Below are 27,849 nucleotides of genomic sequence, written 5' to 3'. Positions count from 1 at the left end.
ATGTGAGGTAATCATCAAACACTGCATTTGCACTTTTCACAATAAACACACTATTGGAAAGCTTAATGCCTGATTTATTAAAATACAGAATAGTGAACAAAAAAAATCTAAGACTCCAGACAGACTCGGGTGCAGGGTGAGGGTGCTATCTAGTTGCAGGCTCCATTGAATCCCCTATGGTTCTTTGGCTTAAAGAGAGAGAGGAGAAAAAGACAGGAGAAAATGATTATTATGAGTATTGATGTGATATGAATTTGAACTTGTTGCACATCCTTGGTTGTTTTTTATACGTGTAATGAGTGTATACGTATCCAGTAAGTGTTCTCTAATACTGTGTATTCACCCACTATGGAATATGTATATGGGTAGACAAAACTGAGTTGTCATGTGTGAGGAGTAAACTCACATCACTCTGCAGGCACATTTTGAGGCAGACCAGTTCATCAAAACCAAACAGGGCAAGACTAGGCTGAGAGCAGATGCTGTTCCCACCATTTTTGTGCATCGCCCCGCACTCAGAAAGAGGAACCCCCCTGCACTACGATGCACCACTGGACCTGTAAAGACAGGGCCCATAGCTGCTGATCACAGCTATAGTGTTGACACAGGTATAATAAGTATGAACTCCTAATAATTATATTTCTTTAAGTGATAGAATATTTAAAACTTAATCACACTAAATAGTATACGTCTTTTATATCCAGCAGTTTCAAAAACTGAGGAAATACGTTAATAAAATAAAATAAAAATAAATAAAACGAAATAAAAAGGAAAATAAAATAAATAAAGGGATAAATAAATAAAATAAAAGGAAATAAAACGTTAGTTGGTACTCCAAAATGGATATCCTCATTTCACCTCCTCGACCCAACACACTCTACAATCACACTCAAATGTTATATTTAACCAATACTTATAGCTACCCCGCAAAAACATCGCGTTTAGGTGAAATGGCATTAAGAGAGGAATTTACAATTAATAGGCTGTCGGTCGTTAATGTGAAATCTCGCTAACCGTATTCGCGTTGTCTTAGCATAGATTTAGTTCCCTAAATCTGCTTATTAAGAGGTGGATAATTCACTAAAATGCTTTAATTCACATTTTAATGCACATGCTAATTTGATTCTGATGTCCTTATAATACACAATCTGATTTTTTAAGCGTACTAACCTGTAAAAGTGTATCACAGATGGTCCACTGCTCCAGTTTGACTGCGCTGCTCGTATTTGCTGCTAACTTCCGGGAACTATTGACAGGCTCCACGATCCGCCATTGCTGTAAAAAACTGGTCCATTGGAGTGAACGGAGTTGACGCGACTCTCTCTCTATAGGGCTCTGGAGTGGCCTAGTCAAAATCCTGACCTCAATCTGATTGAGATGCTGTGACATCATCTTAAAAAGGCTGTTCATGCTCGAAAACCCTCCAATGTGGTTGAATTACAACAATTCTGCAAAGATGAGTGGGCCAAAATTCCTCCAGAACGCTGTAAAAGACTCATTGCAATTTATAGCAAACACTTGGTTGCAGTTGTTGTTGGTTGGTTTAGGGGGCAATCACTTTCACACAGGGCCATGTAGGTTTGGATTTTTGTGTGTGTGTGAGGGGGTCAGCAAGTGTATGTGAGGGAGTCAGCAGGTGTGTGTGTGAGGGGGTCAGAGAAGGTGTGTGTGTGAGTCCACAGATGTGTGTGTGTGAGGGGGTCAGATCAGGTGTGTGTGTGAGGGGGTCAGCAAGTGTATGTGAGGGAGTCAGCAGGTATGTGTGTGAGGGGGTCAGAGAAGGTGTGTGTGTGAGTCCACAGATGTGTGTGTGTGAGGGGGTCAGAGCAGGTGTGTGTGTGAGGGGGTCAGAGCAGGTGTGTGTGTGTGAGGGGGTCAGAGGAGATGTGTGTATGAGGAAGTCAGAGCAGGTGTGTGTGTGAGGGGGTCAGAGCAGGTATTTGTGAGGGTGTCAGAGCAGGTGTGTGTGTGTGTGTGAGTGTCACAGAAGGTGTGTGTGTGTGAGTCAGAGCAGGTGTGTGTGTGTGAGGGGGTCAGAGGAGATGTGTGTATGAGGAAGTCAGAGCAGGTGTGTGTGAGGGGGTCAGAGCAGGTATGTGTGAGGGTGTCAGAGCAGGTGTGTGTGTGTGTGAGTGTCACAGAAGGTGTGTGTGAGGGAGTCACAGCAGATGTGTGTGAGGGAGTCACAGCAGATGTGTGCGTGAGGGAGTCACAGCAGATGTGTGTGTGAGGGGTCAGAGCAGGTGTGTGTGTGGAAGTCACAGGAGGTGTGTGTGTGAGGGGTCAGAGCAGGTGTGTGTGTGTAAGGGAGTCACAGCAGGTGTGTGTGAGGGGGTGAGAGCAGGTGTGTGTGTGGAAGTCACAGCAGGTGTGTGTGTGAGGGGGTCACAGCAGGTGTGTGTGTGTGTGAGGGGTTCAGAGCAGGTGTGTGTGTGTGTGTGTGTGTGTGTGTGTGTGTGTGTGTGTGTGTGTGAGGGAGTCATAGCAGATGTGTGTGTGTGTGTGTGTGTGTATGTGTGTGTGTGTGAGGGAGTCATAGCAGATGTGTGTGTGTGTGTGTGTGTGTGTGTGTGTGTGTGTGTGTGTGTGTGTGTGTGTGTGTGTGTGTGTGTGTGTGTGTGTGTGTTTGGTATCTCTGCTTCACCTCCCAGTGCTGCTCCTCCTCCCAGCATCAGCTGACACAAACCCAGCAGCGTCTCTCCTTCCTGATCACTGGAGCGCTGGCCCGGCACGACTGCAGCAGTGTTCTGCTTCTGTGTAGGACACTGGCACTGCAGCATCACCACTGGGGGAACCACACTGGCACTGCAGCATCACCACTGGGGGAACCACACTGGCACTGCAGCATCACCACTGGGGGAACCACACTGGCACTGCAGCATCACCACTGGGGGAACCACACTGGCACTGTGATTGGGTGAGAGGGATGAGATGCTGATGATGCTGTTGCCATGGCTACTGTTGCTGCTGTGAGGGTCCTGCTGTTTATCTGGGTGTTTAGGCTGCAGGAGGGACTGCAGTATCAGCACCATGGACAGAGTCTGAGTGGGCGGAGCTCCATGGTGAATGACACTGGCTCAGACTCCTGATACTGAGAGACAACACACACACACACACACATACACACACTAAGTGTTAGTATGGTTAGTCTGGAGTGTGGATGTAGTGTTTTAGTTGGTTAATCTTCTCTCTGGGTGTCTGAACACTACTGTCTGTGTATAAGTCTCAAGTCATTGTTCACCAGACATTGAGTTCATGACTGTAATCTGCAGACCATTCTATCTACCCAGGGATATTACGCTAGTTTCCATCACTGCTGTTTAAGTGCCTCTTGATGCAAATACAAAGGAAGCTATGAGTGTTCTCTACCAGACCACCAGTGAGTTGCAGTCAGCTCACCCTGAAGGCTTTTTCATTGTTGCTGGGGATTTCAACCAGGCTAATATGAAGACAGTTCTTCCAAACCTCCATCAGCATGTGGACTGTGCAACCAGAGGTATGAACACACTAGATCTGGCCTACACCAACTTGAAGAATGCATTCAAAGCAGTTCCCGCCCCCACCTTGGCTCCTCAGACCATTCATCTGTTATGATAATTCCTGCGTCTAAGCCCCTGCTGATCAGAGAGTAACCTACTGTGAGGCAGGTGAGTGTGTGGCCTGAGGGAGCTATGGAGGTATTACAGGACGGATTTGAACACACTGAGTGGGACGTGTTCAAGGAAGCTGCCACTTACAGTGACCACATCAACCTGGACGAGTACGTCATGACTGTGTCGGCCTACATAAAACACATGGAGGACGTCAGCACCACAAAGACCATCACCACCCACGCCAACCAAAAACCACGGATAACCGATGAAGTACGTAGAAGTACGGAGAATCTTTGAATAAATAATACTATTTTTTGCTGAATTAGGTGGAACAATTAAACTGTTTTGTGTCTGCGTGTTCAAGTAAAATGTAAACTGTAACTTAACTTCAGATGTCTGCTGCCCCCTTGTGGCTAAAAGCTCTAAATCAGTACATTAGCCCGAATCTCGATGTACAATAATGCCACTGATGGAGAAGTACGCTTAATCACTGTTAAATATTAAACACGATAAGAACTTTAAGAAAATTTAAACTATTAAAAACAGCTAATTTATTCTCAGATTTATTATTTATATAAATATCCTACCCGTCCCTAAGAGTGACGCTCAAATGCTGCGACTGGAATAAATGTAAAAGTGAAAGTACTTCAGTCTTTCTTCCTGCAGAGCAAAACGGAGATCTGGTTTGTACCATGTGAACGTTTACTATCCTACTGTATACTGTCCTACTATTCATGCTGTTATAAGACAAAGATCCGATTAGAGTCGCTCTGAAATGTCTACACAGTCTACTTGACCTAAAACAGCAGATGTGTGTGAAGAACCGTGAAGGTAAGAGGAGTTAGCACCATGTTAAAGCGCGCTAGTCACCAACAAGACAAACACGATTAAACAATCCACCATATTACAGAAAATACTAACCATCTCTCTCTCTCTCTCTCTCTCTCTCTCTCTCTCTCTCTCTCTCTCTCTCTCTCTCTCTCTCTCTCAGATTTTATGAGTTTGAACCTGTAGGAGATCAAGATGGCATCTGCGAGTATCAGTAAGTCACTTCCAGAGTTCATCAGTCAGAACATCTCTTCGATTCCCAGGTCTGAGATCATGACTGAGGTTCCCTTGACCAAGGCACCTAATCCCAACTGCTCCACGGGCGCCGGGCTAGGGCTGCCCACCGCTCATGTGCACTACATCCCCCTAGTAATCACTAGTGTGTGTGTGTGTGTGTGTGTGTGTGTGTGTGTGTGTGTGCGGGCGTGCGTGCGTGCGTGCGTGCGTGTGTGTGTTAACTGCACAGATGGGTAAATGCGGAGGACAAATTTTGATTGAGATGAAAATAACAATTGACAAATATGACACATTGCATTTAATTGTGAAACTATTTCTGTGTGTTTGTGTGTGAGGAAGTTTTGTATCCTATATATGAATTTAAACTCAGAGAGAAATCAGAGAATCATCATAATGATCTTAATCAGGAGATAAACATAATTTGTGTGTGTGTGTGTGTGTGTGTGTGTGTTTTCCTACAGATGAGTTTAAACTCATTGGCCCACATGATGGTGAAAAGCGTCCGTATGGCTCTGCTGTCACTCTCTCCTGTCACCTGTCTCCTGAAACCAGTGCTGTTGCCATGGAGATCAGGTGGTTTAAGGGGACAGACTGTATTTGTCTCTATAAGAATGGACAGGTGACAGAGGGGAGGGGCTACGAGGACAGAGCGAGTCTGTTCATGGAGGAGCTGCAGAGAGGAAACGTCTCCTTACAGCTGAGAGACTGCAGATGGTCAGATACAGGATATTACCTGTGTCAGGTGACCAGTGGAGACACAACACAGGAGCTCACAGTACGAGTAAGGGGTGAGTATTCCAGAGCTCCACTCTACATAATCTCAACATCTCCATCAGTCTCACCTCAGAATGAACATGAACAGACAGAAATACCAAACCCACATGTTGATAATCCTGTTGTGTTCAGATAAATGAGGTTCAGTGTACAGGGGGTGAATGATGCTCATGTGGAGTGAAGGACTGATGGTTCATTTTAGTGGAACAAACAGTAACAGTTTCTCACTCTGACACAGATCTACACATCATGGTGTAAAGTGTAAATGCAGGAAAATGAACAGATCTGGATTTAAACTAGAGATCAATAATCTGGACTAAATCACAGATTGGCTCAGTATCAGTCTGAAGTAAAACAATGAGATATACTTTAACTACATCAGAGAGGTGAAGAGATTAGTGTCAGTGTGGCCTTAATGATATAGAGCAAGACTGTTAAAGTGACCTTCCATAACACAGACTACAACAACTACAGGAAGAACCACAGAGAAACTGTATGTGAACACTGAGACCAGCACAATACAGCTGGATGTGAACTATGACCCAGCACAACACAGCTGGATGTGAACTATGACCCAGCACAACACAGCTGGATGTGAACTATGACCCAGCACAACACAGCTGGATGTGAACTATGACCCAGCACAACACAGCTGGATGTGAACTATGACCCAGCACAACACAGCTGGATGTGAACTATGACCCAGCACACCACAGCTGGATGTGAACTATGACCCAGCACAACACAGCTGGATGTGAACTATGACCCAGCACAACACAGCTGGATGTGAACTATGACCCAGCACACCACAGCTGGATGTGAACTATGACCCAGCACAACACAGCTGGATGTGAACTATGACCCAGCACAACACAGCTGGATGTGAACTATGACCCAGCACAACACAGCTGGATGTGAACTATGACCCAGCACAACACACCTGGATGTGAACTATGACCCAGCACAACACACCTGGATGTGAACTATGACCCAGCACAACACACCTGGATGTGAACTATGACCCAGCACAACACAGCTGGATGTGAACTATGACCCAGCACAACACAGCTGGATGTGAACTATGACCCAGCACAACACAGCTGGATGTGAACTATGACCCAGCACAACACAGCTGGATGTGAACTATGACCCAGCACAACACAGCTGGATGTGAACTATGACCCAGCACAACACAGCTGGATGTGAACTATGACCCAGCACAACACAGCTGGATGTGAACTATGACCCAGCACAACACAGCTGGATGTGAACTATGACCCAGCACAACACAGCTGGATGTGAACTATGACCCAGCACAACACAGCTGGATGTGAACTATAACCCAGCACAACACAGCTGGATGTGAACTATGACTCAGCACAACACAGCTGGATGTGAACTATGACCCAGCACAACACAGCTGGATGAGCAGAACAACATAAATGTTTTACATTTCACATTCTGAAAAAGACCTAAGACACACTGACTGAAATAAACTGGTATAACACTATAAACATTTACATAAAACTGGTATGAGACTGTTCTAAACATTTCCATGTAAACAGTGTGGTAGAAGAATTCACTTCAGGTGAGGTGATTGTGAAGCAGATACTCTCTGAATCAGCTTCAGCTCCCAGAGTCTTTACACACAGCTGCATACAAAGCAGATGGGGACTGATGAAAAGACTTTTGATGACCTCAGACATTAATGGAGACTGAAGAGCTGAATGTTTCTGGAGATCCACAATAGCAGCAGATCTCCTCCAACAGAAAGAGAAACCAGGACTGCAGCTCCTTTTCCACAGTTGCTGCACAGTAGTTTAAAATGACTTGGTGTGGAGGCCCAACTCCACTCTTCCATCACACTGCTGGACATCATGAAGAGAAGAATCTAGTGGACCTCCTTCTCCACACCATACTGGAGTTAAACAGAGAGCAGGTGTGAACGCCAGGACTTAAACTGGTTTATAACAGCTCACTTATAATGGAGAAAGGGGCGGAGCTTCTTGTGCTCCCCTAATCAAATGTTTGACTTGTAAAGCAGTTGTAGATACACTGTGTAGCTAATCAGGCCCCAACATAGGATTCATGCACTGGGTGTTTTTGACAGGCCAGAATCTAAACTAATCTAAGATACCAGGAGACGTGAGTCCTGATAACAGAAGGACTGGGAGAAGTTGTGTTAAAGTATTTATTGTGCTGTTTCATCTAACATTGGGTCCCCTTCTCTTGTTTACACAGATCCTGGCCTTATGGTAAGTAAATAATTTTTTTTTCTTCTCTGTGATGTTAAGAGATTTTATTCAAATACTCATTACATATGTAAATGTTTAATCCATTAATGAGAGAGTGAACTCACACACACTGTAATGTAATATTCATGTGGTGTGTAAACACTCTGACTACTGAGAGGCTTCTGACAAAAAAAAATCATCCCAAAGCTTCTTTGCAACTGTCCGTGCAGTTTGGTCTTCAAAATGCATGTGCCAACTTAGTGAAGTGATCAGAGATCACCAAAATATCTACAGAGTTGTTGTTGTTGTCCTCAGCTGACCAAAAATCAATCCACACAAGTTCCAATGGAGCAGAGGTCTTAATACTCTCCAAAGGGGCTCTTGCTGCAGGCTCTAAAGTTTTACTGAGCACACATCTGTGACTGTTTCTTACATGGTCACTGAGTGAACTGTAGTGGTGTGTAGTACTGAGTAATGACTCTGGGTGAACAGCAGTGGTGTGTAGTACTGAATAATGACAGTGAACAGCTGTAGTGTGTAGTACTGAATAATGACTCTGGGTGAACAGCAGTGGTGTGTAGTATTGAATAATGACAGTGAACAGCGGTAGTGTGTAGTACTGAATAATGACAGTGAACAGCAGTGGTGTGTAGTACTGAATAATGACAGTGAACAGCGGTAGTGTGTAGTACTGAATAATGACTCTGAGTGAACAGCAGTGGTGTGTAGTACTGAATAATGACAGTGAACAGTAGTGGTGTGTAGTACTGAATAATGACTCTGAGTGAAGAGCAGTGGTGTGTAGTACTGAATAATGACTCTGAGTGAACAGCAGTGGTGTGTAGTACTGAATAATGACTCTGAGTGAACAGCAGTGGTGTGTAGTACTGAATAATGACTGACTAATCTAGACCTCAGTAAATTATGAAATGTTGAAAGAATATTTATATAAACCATGTTATAGAAGTAATGTTACCATGGTACCATGTATAACACCATATGAGACTGTTATACACTATAGTTGTTCTGTGGAAGGCAGCAGGTGACACACGACCTGCTGAATGAAAATCTCACACTGTCATTCACTTTTACAGCTCAGAACAAAAAGTGAGTATGAGAGAAGCAGGACTGTGATATTCTGTGATGTTCTGTGATGTTCTGTGGTGTTCTGTGGTGTTCTATGATGTTCTGTGGTGTTCTGTGGTGTTCTATGATGTTCTGTGGTGTTCTATGATGTTCTGTGGTGTTCTGTGGTGTTCTATGATGTTCTGTGGTGTTCTGTGGTGTTCTATGATGTTCTGTGATGTTCTGTGGTGTTCTATGATGTTCTGTGGTGTTCTGTGGTGTTCTGTGATTCTCTGCATGAATAAACCTTTTATTCTGTAGATTAAATATAAGTGGCCACACTGTGTGTCCAGAGTAGAGTACAGCTCATCATGTCCATAGTGTAGTGAACACAACACACTGTGATGCTGGGAGAATATTTATCATACTGTCACCTGGTTTATTAACAATATCACACAAACAGTTTTCACCCAGTTTGACACTGTGATGCTAAGAATCAAAGTTTATTCACAGATTTACCTGATTATCTCTAATCACACGCATGACAGTGTGATTCAGATCACTTATAATGAGACATTTGTGTAAGAGTCATTTACTTTAATATAATATTTAAATAACAGGAGTTTGATCACTCTCATTTGTATACTAGTCCGTGAAGGACATGATTTTATAATTATTATTAAAGAGCTAAAGTTACAGGTACATGTTATTCAACCTGAACGTTTCTCTCATTATTTACTTTGTTTCTGACTTTTTCCTGCTCAGAATCTCGTCGGTTGGGTAACGTCATCATCTTACAGGTAAGCACTGTGATGGTGGGGGAGGGAGGGAGGTTTGAGTGATCTAGTGGAGTTTTTTTTTTGTGTGCGTGTGTGTGTGTGAGAATCAGTGGGCGTGTCTGGCTGAGACTGGTGCACCATGACAACCACACTATTCTAAGCACAGCACATTTCCTTAATAGGCTGTCACGTCCAGCTCCGCCCTCCTCCCTAGTCCCGCCTATTTTCCCCGTTTCCTTGGTTTCCCTCCTGTCTGCCACGCCCCCATCCTCAGTTTTCCACCTGTGTCTCGTTTACTTCCCTGGGTTTTGTGTATTTAGTTTCCCCTGTCTACCCTCGTTGGTCATTGTACGTGAGTCTTCCCTGTTTCTCGATTTGCCTGATTCATGTTCCTAGTTTGATCTCTGGTTGCTACTGTTAGTTCTGTTGCCCTTCTGCTCTGCTCCATGTAGTCTGTCTCATTTATCATTTGTTTTGTGGTTTGTTTACCTATCGATTATGCTAAACTCTAGTTGTATTGCTCACTATTCTAGTTTGCTTATTCATTTACGTTGTGTTCAGTTGTAGTCTCATTAAGTCTCCCGTTCCTTGTCTGGTTTTGTTTCTCTTCTCTCTTCCTTTAGTCACTGCTCCCTTGGTCATATTATGGTTCTCCCTTAGCCTTTAGTTCTACGTTTAGTTTATGATCCTGTACTTGTCGTCTTTATCTAGTTGTCTCGTACTCCCATCTGATTGTTATCCCTCTCTGTCTTCTATGTTGTAGTCTAGCGTTTTGTTGGTTCTTTTTTAATAAATATTCATTAACTTGCGTTTGCATCACTCCTGCCTCCGACATACATTACAGGCTGTTTTAGTATTGTTTTTAATAAAAATGTATTATTTTATTTCATTGATGTCAATAGTAAATGTGACACCTTGACTTGTGTGCATCCAGCAATCACTCACATGCAGTGTTGCCATAGTTACTTTTAAACAGTAATCCGACTACTGACTACTGACTACTTCTTTAAAAAGTAACTCAGTTAAGTTACTGACTACTTGCTTTTAAAAGTAACTAAGTTAGATTACTTTTAGTTACTTTCAGCAGAGGCTGATCCCCCGCCCCTATAACATGAAAATGACTACCAGTTCTGCCAATACTCACTTTATTGACATGTATTTTAACCGGAACATCAAAAATGACACTGGCATTTGTAAACTTTTTCTTGAAATAGGCTTACATGTTTTTTAAATAAATAAATAAGACAGTCTTTCTGTTCAACTCCGCCCACTTACAGGGTTGCCAACTCTCACGCATTGAGACACACACATTTGACTGTCTTCACACGCTTACACGCCACACTTCCGATATCTCAGGCCGATATCTCACGAAAAAAAATCTAGTTTATTTACCTCTGATCCACATCTATGATTCAATGAGTTACTAGTTCGATCTGGCGCCAACCACCGGCGATCGATAGATCGCGATATAATACTGAATTTAGTCCATTTTACACCCCGCCCGGTAACAATTTACGTTCGCCGCCAAGCCCCGGTTTTTTTTTTCAGGTTTGACGTTGTGTTTTTGAAAGTAGACAGCACTCTGTCGCCAGGACAGAGTGTACAACGGACCTTAATGTTGTCTTCCTTAGCCGAAATAAAATCAAAATAATGCCTGTATTTCCAGCTGCTAAAGGCGAACCTCTCCTTCCATCTGACTTTGGCGCCGCAGAGCAGAGATGACGTAACCGCGTAAGAAACGTGTAGCCAAAAAATAAGAATGAATAAATATAACTTACGTTCCCCCGAAATGCAGAAATAGTAACGCACGATGTTTTAGATAAGTAACTTTAATCTGACTACTAGTTTTTAAATAGTAGTTGCGTTAGACTACTCGTTACTGAAAAAAGTAGTCCGACTACAGTAACGCGTTACTAAGTAACGCGTTACCGGCATCACTGCTCACATGTCAATCACAACACTTAACCACACCCCTGCTCTTAATCACCCGTGGATTAAATAATATACACCTGAACCTCATTTATGTCTCTCCCATTTAATCCCCACAGGTGTCTGAGTTCAGTGCTTCACGTTGAACATCACTAGAATCTTAGAGACTGAGCTGGTCTTGTCTTCCTGTCTTCTTACACAGTCTTTCTCCCTGTTTTACATATTTGAATAAACATTTTGTGTTGCTGCATCTGCATCTGGCTCCTCCTTCAAAATGTAAATGTACAAAAGCATCATTTTGTAGTGAATGAAATGCAGAAGGTTGTATAAATATATCAGGATGTGACATTTCCTCTTTCATCTGGGTGGTGTTGGTGAGTGTTGTGGTGATACTGGTGAACAGGGCCACACTCCTGAACTCTCTCCTTTCTCTCTCTGATCTCACTAATGTCCCTTCAGCTCTACTGCAGCTGCTGGAGATCATGAGCTGCTGTCTGACCACGAGGCTTTTAGTTCACGTCCCTCTGCCCTGATGGCAGAAGCTTGTAGTTACCATGACTACCACAGTCTGGGTGTGTCAGTGAAGCTGTTCCCATTGTACATACAGGCCCATTATAACAGGTACAGCAGTAGGAATGATGGGGTAACAGTAGGAGCCCCTTTACCCCCCAGTCTGGACACAACTGCCCCCTCTGCCCCTGCAGTAGCTCCACCCCTGGCTGCCTCCATCAGTCCTTTATTCTGTTAGAGGTTCAGTTTATCAGGGAAACAGCTCAACTCACACATCAGAGAGTCATGGACCTACACTCAGAAACTAGTCTCACACACACAGTACAAACCAGAGTAACACACAGGAGGATGATTTAATCTGTTTATTTACACCTGTTTAATACACCCACATTACCACAGAACTGTGTGATTTATTACAGGTTCAATACACCCACATTACCACAGAGCTGTGTGATTTATCACAGGTTTAATACACCCACATTACCACAGAACTGTGTGATTTATTACAGGTTTAATACACCCACATTACCACAGAACTGTGTGATTTATTACAGGTTTAATATCACACATTGTAAAATTGATCAGTCTGTACTTTGACTGTGTTCCTCAGCTGACTGTATTCTGACTGTGTGCTACCAAACACAGTATCAGTTTACAGCAGCTACAGTCAGCAGGGTCTCCACTCTTAATAATATCAGCTCTCAATAATCCACACTGGTCCTTCATATAACACACAGTATGACATCATGGACCCTTCACTCTGTTTAATTCACTTCCACAGGGAGACAGAAGATGGACAGAAGAGGAGAGAATGAAAATGGATGAATCTGCTCTGCTGACTGGTGAGGAGGAAAATAAGAACTTTAGTACCATGGGATTTTATTCATTTGGGTTATGATCACTAGCTTATAGTGTGGTTATAACTACTGTAGTTTATATTGTGGTTATAACCACTAGTTTATAGTGTGGTTGTAACCACTGTAGTTTATGGTGTGGATATAACCACTGTCACAAAGCAGCTTTACAATCGTATGGGTCCAGATCCATAATTAGCAAGCCAAAGGCGACAGTGGCAAGGAAAAACTCCCTATGATGGTGGGGAATAGGAAGAAACCTCGGGAGGACCAAGACTCAAAAGGGAACCCATCCTCCATTGGGCGGCCCATTAGCACAAGTCTGTGGTGTGCAGGGTGGTTCTACAGTTCTACCATACAAGTTAAGGTTCTTGTTGCCTGGCCAAGTAGTCACAGTCCCTTTGGTGCAGGTGGGGGGCCTCTGATAGGAGCTAGCATCAGCACGTCCTCTTGCAGAAATGGCACATCCAACCCCGGCATCGGTACATCCACCAGCAAGCCAGACAATCTCCCAGGTGCTTGTAGGTGCTTGCATGCAATCGTCTTGAGTAGAAGCATGCAAAAAGATAGACAAAATGGACTGAGTGGACATTTAAACCACCATTGATTTAAATGTACATAGCTCATGTGCCAGTGAACAGCATGTGGCTCCGGCAGGCTAATCTATAGCAGCATAACTAAAGGGAGGGGTTCATGTAACGAGGCACCCCCGAACACGGTGGTGTCGCGCTGGTTTCGAGGAGTGTAGGACTCAAGTGCAAACCCACTAAAAGCAAAAGGCAAAAAACAGCCAAACAGAAACCTCCGCGACAGCGGGAAAACGAAAACAAAAAACCCAGAGGGAACAACAGAAGAACTACACGGAGAAACTCAACGTGAGTATAGACCAGGTAAGTAAACAAACAAAAACACGCGGAAGGGAATACAACGCGTCTTAAGAAAAAACGGGAAAACGAAAATCACATGGAGAACGGCTCAACATGTCAAAAGGAGAAATAAAATAGATGAAGCTTAGGTAGGCAAGACCTAAGCTTCTACCAGATTACCTGTCAGCCTGTCCACCAGAACACTGGTAGACAAACCGACATAGAACAGAGAGGGAAGAAACAAACAGAACGTACGAGAGACAAAACCTGAGAACACTCAGGGGAGAAACAGAAGTAAACAGAGAGACGTAGCAACTGCACAAAGGCGAGAGTAACTGGCTTAGGCTGCGAGCGTGAATACGACTAACAACTTCAGCAAAGGACTGCTGAAGTTGCTCGCCTTAAGTAGGCTGCAAACACCTGCAGCCTATTGTGCCTGATTGCCCCCAGGTCTAGCTCGCGGGCTCCTCCTTGTGGCGACCGGAGGAACTGTCCTGGGTCCAACCCTGACAGAATCCCCCCCTCTAGGCCCGAGACCTCGCGGGCCCAGGGCAACAGCCCTGTCGCGATAGAAGGCAGCAATCAGAGAAGGATCCAGGATGCGAGCCCTGGGAACCCAAGACCGCTCCTCAGGCCCGTAACCCTCCCAATCCACCAGGAATTGGTCCCGCCCCCTGACCCGACGGATGTCCAAAAGACGCCGCACCGTATAAACCGGACCCCCACCAACCATACGAGGCGCAGGAGGAGCCGGGGCGGGAGAAGAACCACACAAGTACGGCCGGAGAAGGGACACGTGAAACACCGGGTGGACACGCATGGACGGAGGGAGGACCAAACGGTAGGTGACCGGGTTGATTCGACGGTCGACCTTAAACGGGCCCAGGAAGCGAGGAGCCAGTTTCTTGGTGCCACCCCGAACCGGCAAGTTACCCGCCGCCAACCACACCCGCTGACCAGGACGAAAAGACAGCGCCGGGAGACGATGCCTGTTGGCGCTGCGGCAATAGGCAGAGGAGGCCTTCAACAGGGCCGAGCGGGCACGCGACCAAGCCTTGCGGCAGCGCCGGAACTGAGCCCTAGCGGAAGGCACAGCCACGGCCTGCTCGTGATCGGCAAACAGCGGAGGGGCATACCCGAATAAGCACTCAAAGGGCGACATGCCCAGAGCCAAATGCCACAGCGTGTTGTGGGCGTACTCAGCCCACAACAGGTGGTCAGCCCAGGAGGCAGGGTTAGCGGATGCCAGGCACCTGAGGGTCTGCTCCAGGTCCTGGTTAACACGCTCGGTCTGACCGTTAGACTGGGGGTGGAAACCTGAAGACAGGCTAGCGGAAGCGCCGACGAGGGTCAGGAATGCTTTCCAAAAGCTGCTAGCGAACTGGGGTCCTCTATCGGACACCACGTCTTGAGGAAACCCATAGTTGCGGACGATGTGAAGCAGCAAGAGAGACGCGGTCTCCCGGGCGGAGGGCAGCTTGGGCAGACCGATGAACTTGCTGAATTTAGAGAATCTGTCGACAACTACTAGAATGGTGGTTAACCCCTTAGAAGACGGAAGCCCGGTGACAAAGTCTAAGGCGATATGAGACCACGGTCTGGAGGGCGTGGGTAAAGGACGCAACAGCCCCCTGGGCTTGCTACGAGGCGCCTTGCTTCGGTTACACACCTCGCAGGAGGCCACGAAGTCACGGATCTCCTGATCCATTGCGGGCCACCAAAACCTTCTCTTTATTAGTTCGGTGGTCCGCCTAGCACCGGGGTGTGCTGCGTATCGTTCGGTGTGTCCCCACAAGAGAACCTTACGCCGGGCGGTCGAGGGAACATAGAGACAGCCAGGAGGAACACCGCTAGGGCCGGGTTCGTTGGCGAGTTCGTCCTGAACTGTCTTTTCGATTCCCCACCGGATGGGTGCAACAACTACTCCTGGGGGAAGCACAGTTTCAGGCGGACTGTCAATGAGAGGCGGCTCCCACTGACGAGACAAAGCGTCGGGCTTCATGTTCTTAGAGCCGGGACGGTATGACAAAGTAAAATCAAAGCGACTAAAAAACAGAGCCCATCTGGCCTGTCTGGCATTGAGGCGCTTGGCCTGCTGGAGATATGTCAGGTTTTTGTGGTCCGACCAGACCAGGAAAGGGTGGCGGGCTCCCTCCAGCCAGTGCCGCCACTCCTCTAAAGCCATTTTAACGGCCAGGAGTTCTTTGTCCCCTACGTCGTACCGCCTCTCCGTAGGGGTGAACCGGTGCGAAAAATAGGCGCAGGGATGCAGCTTAGGAGGGTCCCCGACCCTCTGTGAGAGAACAGCCCCAACGCCCAAATCAGAGGCGTCGGTTTCGACAATGAAAGGGAGCTCAGGATCAGGAACCCGTAGCACCGGAGCACTGGTAAAAAGACCCTTCAGTGTCTCAAACGCCTTCTGGGCTTCCGGGGTCCAGGTGAACTTCCCCAATTTCTTGCTAGTGAGGGCCGAGAGCGGAGCAGCAAGAGAGCCAAAACCCCTAATAAACCGCCTGTAAAAATTGGCAAATCCCAGGAAGCGTTGGACTAAACGAACGGACGTGGGCACGGGCCATTGAGTCACAGCTTTGATCTTGGCGGGTTCCATAGCCAGTTGACCCTTGGCAACGATGAACCCCAAGAAGGCTACCTCGGAGACGTGGAACAGGGACTTCTCCAGTTTTACATAGAGATGGTTCTCTAGTAACAACTGGAGGACGCGGCGTACGTGTTGCTGGTGTTCTTGAACGGTACAGCTATATATTAAAATATCGTCAAGGTAGACGTAGGCGTAATCATCTAGAGTCTCTCTAAGGACACCGTTTACGAACCGCTGGAAAGCCGCGGGTGCGTTCATGAGCCCAAACGGCATGACTAAATACTCGTAATGCCCAGAGGGTGTATTGAAGGCGGTTTTCCATTCGTCGCCTTCTCTGACTCGCAACAGATTGTACGCACTTCTAAGGTCTAACTTAGTGAAGACCGTCGCCCGTTGAAGGGCCTCGAAGGCGGAAGACATGAGTGGCAAGGGGTGGCGGTCTTTGATGGTGATCTTATTTATTCCCCTGTAATCTATGCAAGGGCGAAGGCCCCCATCCTTTTTCCCTACAAAGAAGAACCCGGCACCTGCGGGAGAGGTAGAGGGACGGATGGTACCAGCAGCGAGCGCTTCCTGAATGTAGGACTCCATAGCCTTGCGTTCAGGCAACGCCAAGGAAAACAAACGACCCCTAGGGGGAGTGGTACCAGGTAAGAGGTTGATGGCAATGTCGCAGGCTCTATGCGGGGGTAGGAAGCCTGCTTTGCGCTTGCTAAAAACGTCTATAAGGTCATGGTAAACAGCAGGGACTTTCTCCAAGCCTGCTATTCTTTCTTGGCTTTCCCCGGGTTTACTGCAGTGGGGCGCCAAGCACGACTGTTCACACACTTTGCTCCAACGATTGATAGATAAATTGAGCCAATCAATGTCAGGGTTGTGGCGTTGGAGCCAGGGAAACCCCAAAATCAGCTGCAGTTTGGGCGCAGCGATGACATAAGGGGTGAGGGTTTCATGATGGTTCCCTATCGTCACTGTTAGAGGGACGGTTTGGTGGGTTATATCCCCTGAGGTGAGCAACCTGCCATCCACAGCAGACACCGAGAGGGGTTTTTCTAAAGGAACCAGAGGTATGGAGAGAGAGGCTACGAGGGCGGAGTCAATGAAATTGCCAGTAGCCCCAGAGTCAACGAGAGCTAAAACCCGGTGTTCGTCTGAACCCCTCCACGAGACCACTACGTGGGGCATCAGACCGCAGGTGGGGAAATAAGCGCCATGACCCGTCGGTGCAACCCCGTTCACCGACGGGTCTGCCCTTTTCCCTGTAACTCGGGACACTCTGCGATTCTGTGATCAGCCCGGCCGCAATAAAGACATTTACCCTCCCTTAAGCGGGTTTGTCTTTCCTGACGGGAGAGGCGAGTGTGCCCTAACTGCATGGGCTGTTCAGATGCCTCGCCTTCCCCGTGAGTGGTCTTGCGCACAGGAGACACTGACTTAGTGCTGGGTGGTGCAAACAAACGGCGGTGTTGTTTACGATCCCGTAACCGGTTATCCAACCTAATGGTGAGTTCTATAGCATCGTCCAGACCACTGGGAGGCTCTCTGAGGGACAGTTCGTCCTTTATCTCTTCACTCAATCCCTCTATGTAAATAGCCCCCAGCGCCTCTGAACCCCAATCACTCTCCGCCGCCAGTGTGCGGAAGTCTAGAGAGTATTCTGCCACCGTTGATCTGCCCTGCCGTAAACGCAAGAGTTTAGACGCGACCATACCCCCAGAAGCCGGATGAAAGAACGTCTGCCGCATAGCCCGAGAGAATCGCTCAAAAGAGGAACAGATGTCCGGTTGGTTCTCCCACACCGGTGTAGCCCACCGCAGCGCTTTCCCTGACAGCAACGCCATGACATAGGCCACCTTGGCACGTTCGGTAGGAAAACGGGATGGCTGCTGCTCAAAGATCAGGGAGCACTGCAATAAAAACCCCCTACATTCGTCGGGATCCCCGCTGTAACGCGCCGGAGCGGGCAAAGCGGGTTCGGCACGGGAGTCGGCAGGCAGCCCGACAGCCCCGGAGGAAACGAGAGGGCTGGGAGCCGCAACAGGCTGATCTGGCTTTTGAACCGCGAGGGTGATAGCCTGGAGCTGGGTGTGTATCTCTTGTAATGCTAGCTCGTGCCTGCCGATAGCCTGCATTCCGCACCTCGTCGGCAGCTGGGTTAGCTGAGTCCATAACTGGCTGAAGTTGTTCTGTAACGAGGCACCCCCGAACACGGTGGTGTCGCGCTGGTTTCGAGGAGTGTAGGACTCAAGTGCAAACCCACTAAAAGCAAAAGGCAAAAAACAGCCAAACAGAAACCTCCGCGACAGCGGGAAAACGAAAACAAAAAACCCAGAGGGAACAACAGAAGAACTACACGGAGAAACTCAACGTGAGTATAGACCAGGTAAGTAAACAAACAAAAACACGCGGAAGGGAATACAACGCGTCTTAAGAAAAAACGGGAAAACGAAAATCACATGGAGAACGGCTCAACATGTCAAAAGGAGAAATAAAATAGATGAAGCTTAGGTAGGCAAGACCTAAGCTTCTACCAGATTACCTGTCAGCCTGTCCACCAGAACACTGGTAGACAAACCGACATAGGACAGAGAGGGAAGAAACAAACAGAACGTACGAGAGACAAAACCTGAGAACACTCAGGGGAGAAACAGAAGTAAACAGAGAGACGTAGCAACTGCACAAAGGCGAGAGTAACTGGCTTAGGCTGCGAGCGTGAATACGACTAACAACTTCAGCAAAGGACTGCTGAAGTTGCTCGCCTTAAGTAGGCTGCAAACACCTGCAGCCTATTGTGCCTGATTGCCCCCAGGTCTAGCTCGCGGGCTCCTCCTTGTGGCGACCGGAGGAACTGTCCTGGGTCCAACCCTGACAGTTCAGAGGTGATCACAGTCATGGCTCACTGAGACATTGCTTTCCAGTCAAGTCATTGTTACAACTAGAGTGATGCCATGACACAGCTGGATGACAGCATCAACATCTCAGATTACCAGAAATCTCAACGTATGGGGGCCCCCGAGCCCCACACCTTACAAGGGGAATATTAACTGAAGGCTTGATTAAATAGGTGAGTCTTAAGTCTAGATTGAAAGATTGGAACTGTGATAGTTATAAGGTTCAGTCATGGGTTTATGAGGGTTTGTGCTATTATACATCAGTATTAAATACTTTAATATAAGGTGCAAAAAGGATTGATGGATATAACATCTGAAATTTCAGCACAAATGAACATGTACTCACACACAGTCATGGTCTGGTGGTAGGGAATCTGTCTTGTGATCGGAGGGTCGTGGGTTCGATTCCCAGACCTGAGGTTATGACTGAGGTGCCCTTCACCTAACCGCAACTGCTCCCCTAGGGCTGCCCACCGCTCTAGGCATGTGTGCACCACAGTCCCCTAGTAATCACTAGTGTGTGTGTGTGTGTTCTAACTGCACAGATGGGTAAAAAGCGGAGGACAAATTTTGATTGCGGTGAAAAAAAAAATCACAATTGACAAAATAGGGCACATTTCATATTTTCACATTTCACATTAATATAGTCAAGAGTTATACTAACAACACTAATAAACAGCTTTTAGATTTAGTTTTTGTCAAATCTACACTTGGTAATACAGTGTTAATTTAGAAGAAGTCCATGGAGTCTGATGTTCCTGGCGTTAGTCATCAGAGTTTTTTAAGGGAGTGAGAGTCAGAGAGCATCTCCACATCTCCACCACTGGAGGGAACAGTGCTGTGAGCTCAGAGCTTTACTCACAGGGGGATTAGGGTTCACACTGCAGTCTTTATCTGGGTAATCTAGACATAATCCCCAAGTGAGTGAGGGGAGGGAGGATCTTTACCTGGACACCAGTGTTTTACAGCCTTCACAGTGATGAGACCTGTTCAGTAGCAGGAGATGCAGATGTTTCTAAGATTCTTCACATGGTCATTCAGTCTCAACACTGTTCAGTTTATCCAGATGTTCTTCTCTTTTGTAATGACAAGGATCTTTTGCACAGGAATAAGTTATGATGTATTAAATCAGCATGTTAGGATGTATTAAAACTTTATTATTACATTGTAGTTTATACAAAATGGCTTTTCACAAGCAGTTTTTGTTCTTAGTTATAAGTTAAATGCTGTTAATTGACTTGATATGTCGATTATTACAGCAAGACGTCACTTACTTATATTTTAAAAATTAACATACAGATGAATTGATATTTTTCTACTATTTTTACAGTGTACATTTACATTAGTGCCAAAATGTAAAATAATCCTAAAAAGTCTCCAATGTCCGTATTGTTATTTCAGAGTTTAAAGAGGACAGAATTCTTGGACCTGCTCTGAAGAACTTAAAGTCCTTAATGGAAGGATGGAAATCATGGAAAGATCAGCTAAAGGAAACTGAGACTGAACTGGAGCAAACAGACAAACAAACACCCAGTAAAGGAGAATTAGATGAAGAGGAAATGACACAAGAGGAGAGAGAGAGCATCAGTCAGATCAGAGTGGAAATGAGAGAGATGGAGGAAAGAATAGTGAGAGAAAGAGTGGAGATGAGACAAAGAGAAGAGCAGGAGATGAGAGATGCAGTGAGGACTGTGGTGGAAGCTCTGAGGAGCTCAGCAGAACCAGTGGAGAAACTGATGGAGAAGATAAAACAGCATGAACAACAAACACATGAACATGAGCAAAAGTTATTAGAGGAGAGAGATGATGAGAAGAGGAGAGAACTGGAGAGAGAAGATCAGCAGATGAAGGAGGCAGAACAGGAGCTGAAAAGGATGCAGAAGGAGAGGAGGAAGATGGTGAAGAACTTCAGACTGGAGATGAAGAGCAGAGAGAAGAGTGCAGCTACAGCAGTAGAGACAGACAGACAGCTGATCAGGAACCTGCATGTATATATTACCCAGACCCTTATGACACAGAAACAGAAAGAGTTTGATAGTAGGATGGAGGAAAAACAGAGAGAGTTAGAGACACTGACACTGAACCTGTCAGAGATGGAGAAAAACAAAGAAAAACAACTGGAGGAGAGAAATAAGACTGTAGAAGAGAAAAACAACCAACTCAAACAAAAAGACACTGAATTAGAGGGACATTTAAAGACAATAGAGAATCAAAATAAAATAATAAATGAGAAGAATGAACTAGTCAAGGAGAAAGAGAGACTACTGGAGAACACAGCAAAAGATGTGGAAACCAGTAAAAACCAACTGGAGACACTGGGAAAGGAACTACAGGAGAAAGAGAGACTTCTGAAAGAAAATACAAATACACTTCAGATGAAGGACAAGACAATAGAAGAGAAGGAGACACAGCTCAGAGAGACTAAAGATGAATTGAGACAAACAACAGAGAAATTAGAGGAGAATCACAGAAAACAACTGCGAGAAATGGAGCAAAGACTTGTGGAAAAAGACAAAGAAATAAGTGAGATGAAGGAACAGCTGAAAGATAAAGACATGGAGCTAGAAAAGAAAGATGTGGTTATAAAAGAACATTTAGAGATCATCAGATCTGCTTCTCAGAGAGATGCACTGCTACAGGAAACTAATGAAAGATTTGCAGATGCACTGAATCAACTCACACAGAAAGACTCACAACTGGAGAATATGACCAGTCTGCTGGGAGAGAGAGAGAGACTACTGGAGACCACAGTGAATGAGGTAGAAACCAGTAAAAAACATGTAGAATCACTGGAGAAAGAACTGCAGGAGAAAGAGAGACTTCTGAAAGAAAATTCAGAAACCCTTCAGCTGCAGGACAAGACGATAGAAGAGAAGGAGACACAGCTCAGGGAGATTAAAGATGTACTGAGACAACAAAGAATGACATTAGAGGAGAATCAGAGAGAGCTGATTGAAGTGTTGAGTGAGAGAGAGACACTACTGGAGAACACAGTCAGAGAGGGAGAAACCAGTAAACACCAACTGGAGATACTGGGAAAGGAACTACAGGAGAAGACCAGCCAACTCCAGGAGATGATGATCCTACTGGAACAACAGAAAACTGAACTGGCAGAAAAGAACAAACAGCTTGAAGAGAAAGACAAGCAGGTTGAGGAGAAAGACAGACATCTAGAGGAGAGAGACAGACTTCTAGAGGAGAGAGACAGACTTCTAGAGGAGAAAGATGGACTTCTAGAGGAGAAAGACAAGCAGGTTGAGGACAAAGACAGACTTCTAGAGGAGAGAGACAGACTTTTAAAGGAGAGAAGCAAACAGCTGCAGGAGAGGACAGAACCAGACCCACCAGTCCCAGTCATGAGAAGAAACAGCAATCAAGGGGACCCTCCAAACAGTGAGTAATTTGGTATTTAAACAAAGAATATGGATTAAAAGAAGATTTATTATTGTGATGGATATTTGTGATCTATTGCCTTGATCAAGAAACACACAAAGTCTAGGTGAAGTTTTAGCACTCATGGTCAGGGAACATTTCAGACATGGCATTTTAAAAAGGTCCTATCATTGGTGTTGTCATCAGAGACAACTTCAGTAAAACAACCAACTGGCCACACAAACAGACATATGATACCATTGCAGACCAGACCAGAAAACTTAACACAGATGTATTATGATGTATTACACTGTCACGTTGAGGACCCTGGCCCCTCCCTTTTGGGCGTGTGTTTATGTAGTCTACGTGCATCGTCTGCGTCTGTGGATATTTCGTGGTGATAGCTATGTCATGTGATAATCCGTCTCACCTGTGAATCGTCTCGTAATCACCTGGGGTTAATGTGGTTTGTCTATTTAATGTGCGCTCGCGCAGTGTCCTGTGCTCGTCGTTGTCTAAAGTCTACACGTTGAGTGTCTGTGTATGTTTCTCGTGCGCTATTGCGCAACTTCAGTCTCGATTAAAAGTGACGTCTGTCCTAAAAACCGAGGATTCTGTGTCTCGTCCTTGGCTGCGCCCGAACGTCACATTCACAAAGTGTAATAAATTAGTAAAGTAATATATGAGATGTATCACTATCACATTACACATGCTAAGCTGTAGAAACAACTGAAGTATTACAGCTACTATACTACAGACCCTAACATAGTAGATATGAGGACAAATACAAGTTATTCTTTGAAAATAGTTCCTCATAGTCTATCACAGATTATTTTAATAATCCTCATCTGTTAATTCTGCCTTCTGAATAACGTGTTCTCCATTCTGTCTGGTTCTGCTGTATTATAGTGAGTGGAGAGACTTCAGACTCAGCAGCTCCACCCAGGAGGAGAAACAGTATTGAGGGACGTCGTCCACAGAGTACGGGATTAATAGAGTTACATATAGTACCTTAAGGATTTACTAATAGCATATTTACCAGATTGCACTAAAAAATCCATGTTAAATTATTTATTTTTATTAATTTCCAGTGGGATTAGAATCCTCCAGTCCAGACTCTCCAGTGCTGGTTCCTGTACCAGAACTCAGGCTGGTGCTGCTGGGGAGGACTGGGTCTGGGAAGAGTGCAGCAGTAAACACCATCCTGGGCAGAGAGGAGAGGAGCCAGGCTGCTACATCTACACTCCCCCAGCAGAGTGAGAGCAGACAGGGGGAGGTGGCTGGGAGGAAGGTGACTGTGGTGGACACTCCTGACTGGTTCTGCCCTGAACTCTCTCTGGAGGAGGTGAGACAGGACGTGGGACTCTGTGTCCGTCTGTCTGCCCCAGGACCCCACGCCTTCCTCCTAGTAATACCAGTGAAGCAGTCTACAGGAGAGGAGAGAGGGATGCTGGAGAAAATGGAGGAGATGTTTGGAGAGAGATGTTGGAGGAACACCATGATCCTCTTCACTGTTAGTGAGGAAGAGCAAAATCCTGAACAGTTCATTCAGTCAGGAAGCCAAGAGGTCCAGATACTTGTGGAGAAATGTGGGAACAGGTTTCACTGTCTCAACATTAAGGAGAGTGGGGATGGGTCTCAGATCTCAGAGCTGCTGGAGAAGATAGAGAAGATGGTGGAAGGAAACAGAGAGATATTCTACAGCAGTGAGATCTACCTGGTAACAGAGTCTGTGATCAGAGAGATGGAGAGAAAGGTCATGAAGGAAAGAGAAAAGAAAAAAGCAAATGAAGAGAAAGAAATAAAAGAGAAACTGGAAAAGGAGATGCAAGACTCTCTGAAAAAGATAGAGGGGGTGATACAAGGATACGAAGAAGATATCAGACAACTTAATGATCGAACAACTGAACTGGAGAGAAAGATGAAGGAAGAAAGGGATGAAGAAAAAAAGAGAGAACTGAAACGAGACCTGGACAGAGAGGTAGAGCGAAGGACAGAAATGGAAGAAAATGTGAAGAGACTGAAAGAGAAAGGAGAGATGGAGAGGAGAGAGATGGAGGAGAGACACAGACAGGAGATGGAGGAGATCATGGAGACGTATGAAGGAGAGGCCAGGGTGGAGGCAGAGATGAACCTCATGAAGATCATCATGCCTGAACTCCAACAGAGAATGTGGACTGTCATGACAAAGAACCAGAAAGATTTTGATTGTAAGATGGAAGAAAAGGAGAGAGAGCTGGAGACACTGAGACAGAGACTCTCAGAGCTCAGAGAGACTCACTCAGTGCTTGAGGAGGTTTATGAGAGAACTGTGACGAGAGTGGGAGTCAGAGAGGGAGTCCCAGCAGGAGGACAGGGTCATCAGGACACTACAGGACTGTTTAGCAGGTTAACCCAACTGCTGCTCTGGGGGACACTCAGTGATCCAGTCATAAACACTCTGTCTGATCAATGAATGATCCCAAAGACCTTTAAACCTTAGCAGCTCCATATGATCTTGTAGTAGTAGAGATTATCATGTTAATACAGGACATCAGTGGATCAGTGAACGTTTTCCTCTGCTCTCTGCACTGGATCTTTTTCTTTGATTATACTGTAATTATACAGCGTACCAGTGTACTGATATGAGTACTGAAATGAGAAGTATATCACTCCACTTGTAGTGGAAGGCAACAGTATACTGTGTTATGTTCTTTTACATTATGGCAGTCACACTGGATTATTTCATGTCCACATCAGTGGGGTTTTAGTAGCAGTAAGATGAGGTAACTGACACATTCCTGTTTCCTCCACCACCTGGTTGTCTCTCATTAATGTCCAAACTCATCTGCAATTTGAACTCTTCCCTGGTGAAAGTTCAGCAGTGACACTGTGGTGAATTCAGGGCTCCTTGATGCTGTCCAGACATCACTGACCTCACCAGTTCACTACTGAGCCCTCGTGAGCTGAATCAGGTGTTCAACCTCTGCTTTAGTAGCTGTTACCTGCTGGGTATGAGGTCCTCACCTGCACCTGTGTTCAAACCACACCAGGAAACAGTGGAAAACACAGAGGCTCAGAAACATGGGGCTACATACAATGACCAGCAAAGAACAAGGGAAGGAGTGGTATATGGGAGAGGATGAGTGGAGTATGGGGGAGAATGGGTGGTGTATGGGGGAGGATCGGTGGAGTATGGGGGAGAATGGGTGGAGTATGGGTGGAGTATGGGTGGTGTATGGGAGAGGATGAGTGGAGTATGGGGGAGAATGGGTGGTGTATGGGGGAGGATCGGTGGAGTATGGGTGGAGTATGGGTGAGGTTGTGGGTCTGTTTCTCTTCCAAAGTCCCTGGGAACCCTATTGGGCTGCATGACATGATGAACTCTTTGGTAAACCAGGACATTTTAAATCAAGATCTGGTGGCCTCTGCCCAAAAGCTGTAGATGGGTCATCACTGGGTCTTTCAGCAAGATAATGACCCTAAACATGTGGCCAGATCTACAAAAACAGTTCACCAGTCACATGATCAAACTCCTCGCACGGCCACCTCAGTCCCCAGACCTTAACCCAGTTGAAGACCTGTGGGGTGATCTGAAGAGGAGAGAACATAGGAGAGGAACCAGGAACCAGGATGATTTAGAGAGATTGTGCAGAGGAACGGTGGAAGATCTCTCTCTGTGAAATGTTATAGGAGAAGATTAAGTGCTGTCTTTTTGGCAAAAAGGGGTTGTATAAAGTATTAACATCAAAGGTGCCAATAATTGTGGCACACGTATTTATGTAGAATTATTTCTTAATGGGGATTTTTGTCCCTCTGAATAAATGCACTGAATTAAAGGTTGAAATTTTCTTTTATTGCATTGATGTCTTTTGCAAGGTGAGCAAGACACAGAGATGAAAGCAGCGTGCAGGACTGTTGTTGATTACACGGGTGTAACGTTTGTCAGAGGCAGGAGTGATGCAAACACAAGGATATGAATATTTATTAAAAAGGAACCAACAAACCACTAAACTACAACATAGAAGGCAGAAAGGGACTAAGCTACTCACAGAGGGGGTAATACAGTCAGACGAGAATACTAGACAACGAGATAAAGCCGACAAGCACAGGAACATTACAAACCAAGCGCGTGGTGAAAGGTAAAGGGGAGAAACATAAATGATAAGCAGGGAACCACGATAGAGCAGGTACGACGCGGGTACACAGGGCAGGGGAAACTAAATTCACAAAAACCAGGGAAGTAAACGAGACACAGGTGGAAACTCTGAGGACAGGGGCGTGGCAGACAGAAGGGAAACCAAGGAAACGGAGAAGCTAGGTGGGACAAGGGAGGAGGGCGAAGCTGGACGTGACAATGGGTAGCACATTAGCACTATACAGAAAACAGTGAGCACTTAACACAACGCCAATTATCATGTGATAATGATCAGGTGATGTTTCAGTGCATGTCCTCATGTGTTGTCTGTGCTCAGGTGTTGTCTGTTCAGGTGTTGTCTGTCCTCAGGTGTTGTCTGTTCAGGTGTTGTCTGTGCTCAGGTGTTGTCTGTTCAGGTGTTGTCTGTGCTCAGGTGTTGTCTGTCCTCATGTGTTGTCTGTCCTCAGGTGTTGTCTGTGCTCGGGTGTTGTCTGTGCTCAGGTGTTGTCTGTCCTCATGTGTTGTCTGTCCTCAGGTGTTGTCTGTGCTCAGGTGTTGTCTGTCCTCATGTGTTGTCTGTCCTCAGGTGTTGTCTGTGCTCGGGTGTTGTCTGTCCTCAGGTGTTGTCTGTGCTCGGGTGTTGTCTGTCCTCGGGTGTTGTCTGTGCTCGGGTGTTGTCTGTGCTCGGGTGTTGTCTGTCCTCAGGTGTTGTCTGTGCTCGGGTGTTGTCTGTCCTCGGGTGTTGTCTGTGCTCGGGTGTTGTCTGTGCTCGGGTGTTGTCTGTCCTCAGGTGTTGTCTGTGCTCAGGTGTTGTCTGTGCTCGGGTGTTGTCTGTCCTCGGGTGTTGTCTGTCCTCAGGTGTTGTCTGTCCTCAGGTGTTGCCTGTCCTCAGGTGTTGTGTGTTCAGGTGTTCATGGTTAGTTTTCTTGTGCTGCATTTACTGTTCAGGTTCCCTATTTAATTATCCCTGTCTGTTTTTCCCTGTTCCTAGTTCATGTGTGTTAGGTTAACTTCTCTGTTCATGTTTCCGTTTAATCCCCATTTGTGTTCATCCCTGTTCAGTGTAAAAGTTTGTGAATTTTTCAACTCTGTTTATGTTCCCTTATTTAAGTGTCTTCTATGTTATACTAGTGTCTTCCTGGTCATGTCACTCATAGTTTGGTATATGTTTAGTTGGACTATTGTTTGATCTGTCTGTGTG

The 27,849-nt window shown here is 45.8% G+C and overlaps 2 protein-coding genes and 2 long non-coding RNA genes across 4 annotated transcripts in view; 3 read left to right on the top strand and 1 right to left on the bottom strand.

Moving 5' to 3' along the window:
* LOC143518390 (uncharacterized) overlaps positions 1-25,703 on the top strand; it is a 113,976-nt gene extending 88,273 nt beyond the window's left edge. Inside the window, exons 8-9 of the mRNA XM_077010851.1 lie at positions 23,441-23,512; positions 23,623-25,703. Of these exons, the coding sequence (XP_076866966.1) occupies positions 23,441-23,512; positions 23,623-24,986 (1,436 nt within the window). The 3' untranslated portion in view covers positions 24,987-25,703. The remainder of the gene's footprint in view (positions 1-23,440; positions 23,513-23,622) is intronic.
* On the bottom strand, positions 58-1,349 carry LOC143518375 (uncharacterized). Its single transcript, XR_013132161.1, has 3 exons — positions 1,171-1,349; positions 493-591; positions 58-188 (listed from the first exon to the last, which is right to left on the bottom strand). It is a non-coding gene; the product is annotated as an uncharacterized LOC143518375 (long non-coding RNA).
* LOC143518439 (uncharacterized) lies at positions 2,687-5,157 on the top strand. The gene is made up of 3 exons (XR_013132182.1): positions 2,687-4,424; positions 4,585-4,635; positions 5,120-5,157. It is a non-coding gene; the product is annotated as an uncharacterized LOC143518439 (long non-coding RNA).
* Positions 20,658-22,753, top strand: LOC143518309 (uncharacterized). The gene is made up of 2 exons (XM_077010750.1): positions 20,658-22,308; positions 22,739-22,753. The coding sequence occupies exons 1-2, from the start codon at positions 20,719-20,721 to the stop codon at positions 22,751-22,753; spliced, it is 1,605 nt and encodes a 534-aa protein (XP_076866865.1). The 5' UTR covers positions 20,658-20,718.
* Positions 25,704-27,849: the final 2,146 nt, after the last annotated feature.

The sequence above is a fragment of the Brachyhypopomus gauderio genome, chromosome 7 (genome assembly GCF_052324685.1).
Source record: "Brachyhypopomus gauderio isolate BG-103 chromosome 7, BGAUD_0.2, whole genome shotgun sequence".
Classification (NCBI taxonomy): Eukaryota; Metazoa; Chordata; class Actinopteri; order Gymnotiformes; family Hypopomidae; genus Brachyhypopomus; species Brachyhypopomus gauderio.
This window is presented reverse-complemented; position numbering and strand designations above follow the sequence as displayed.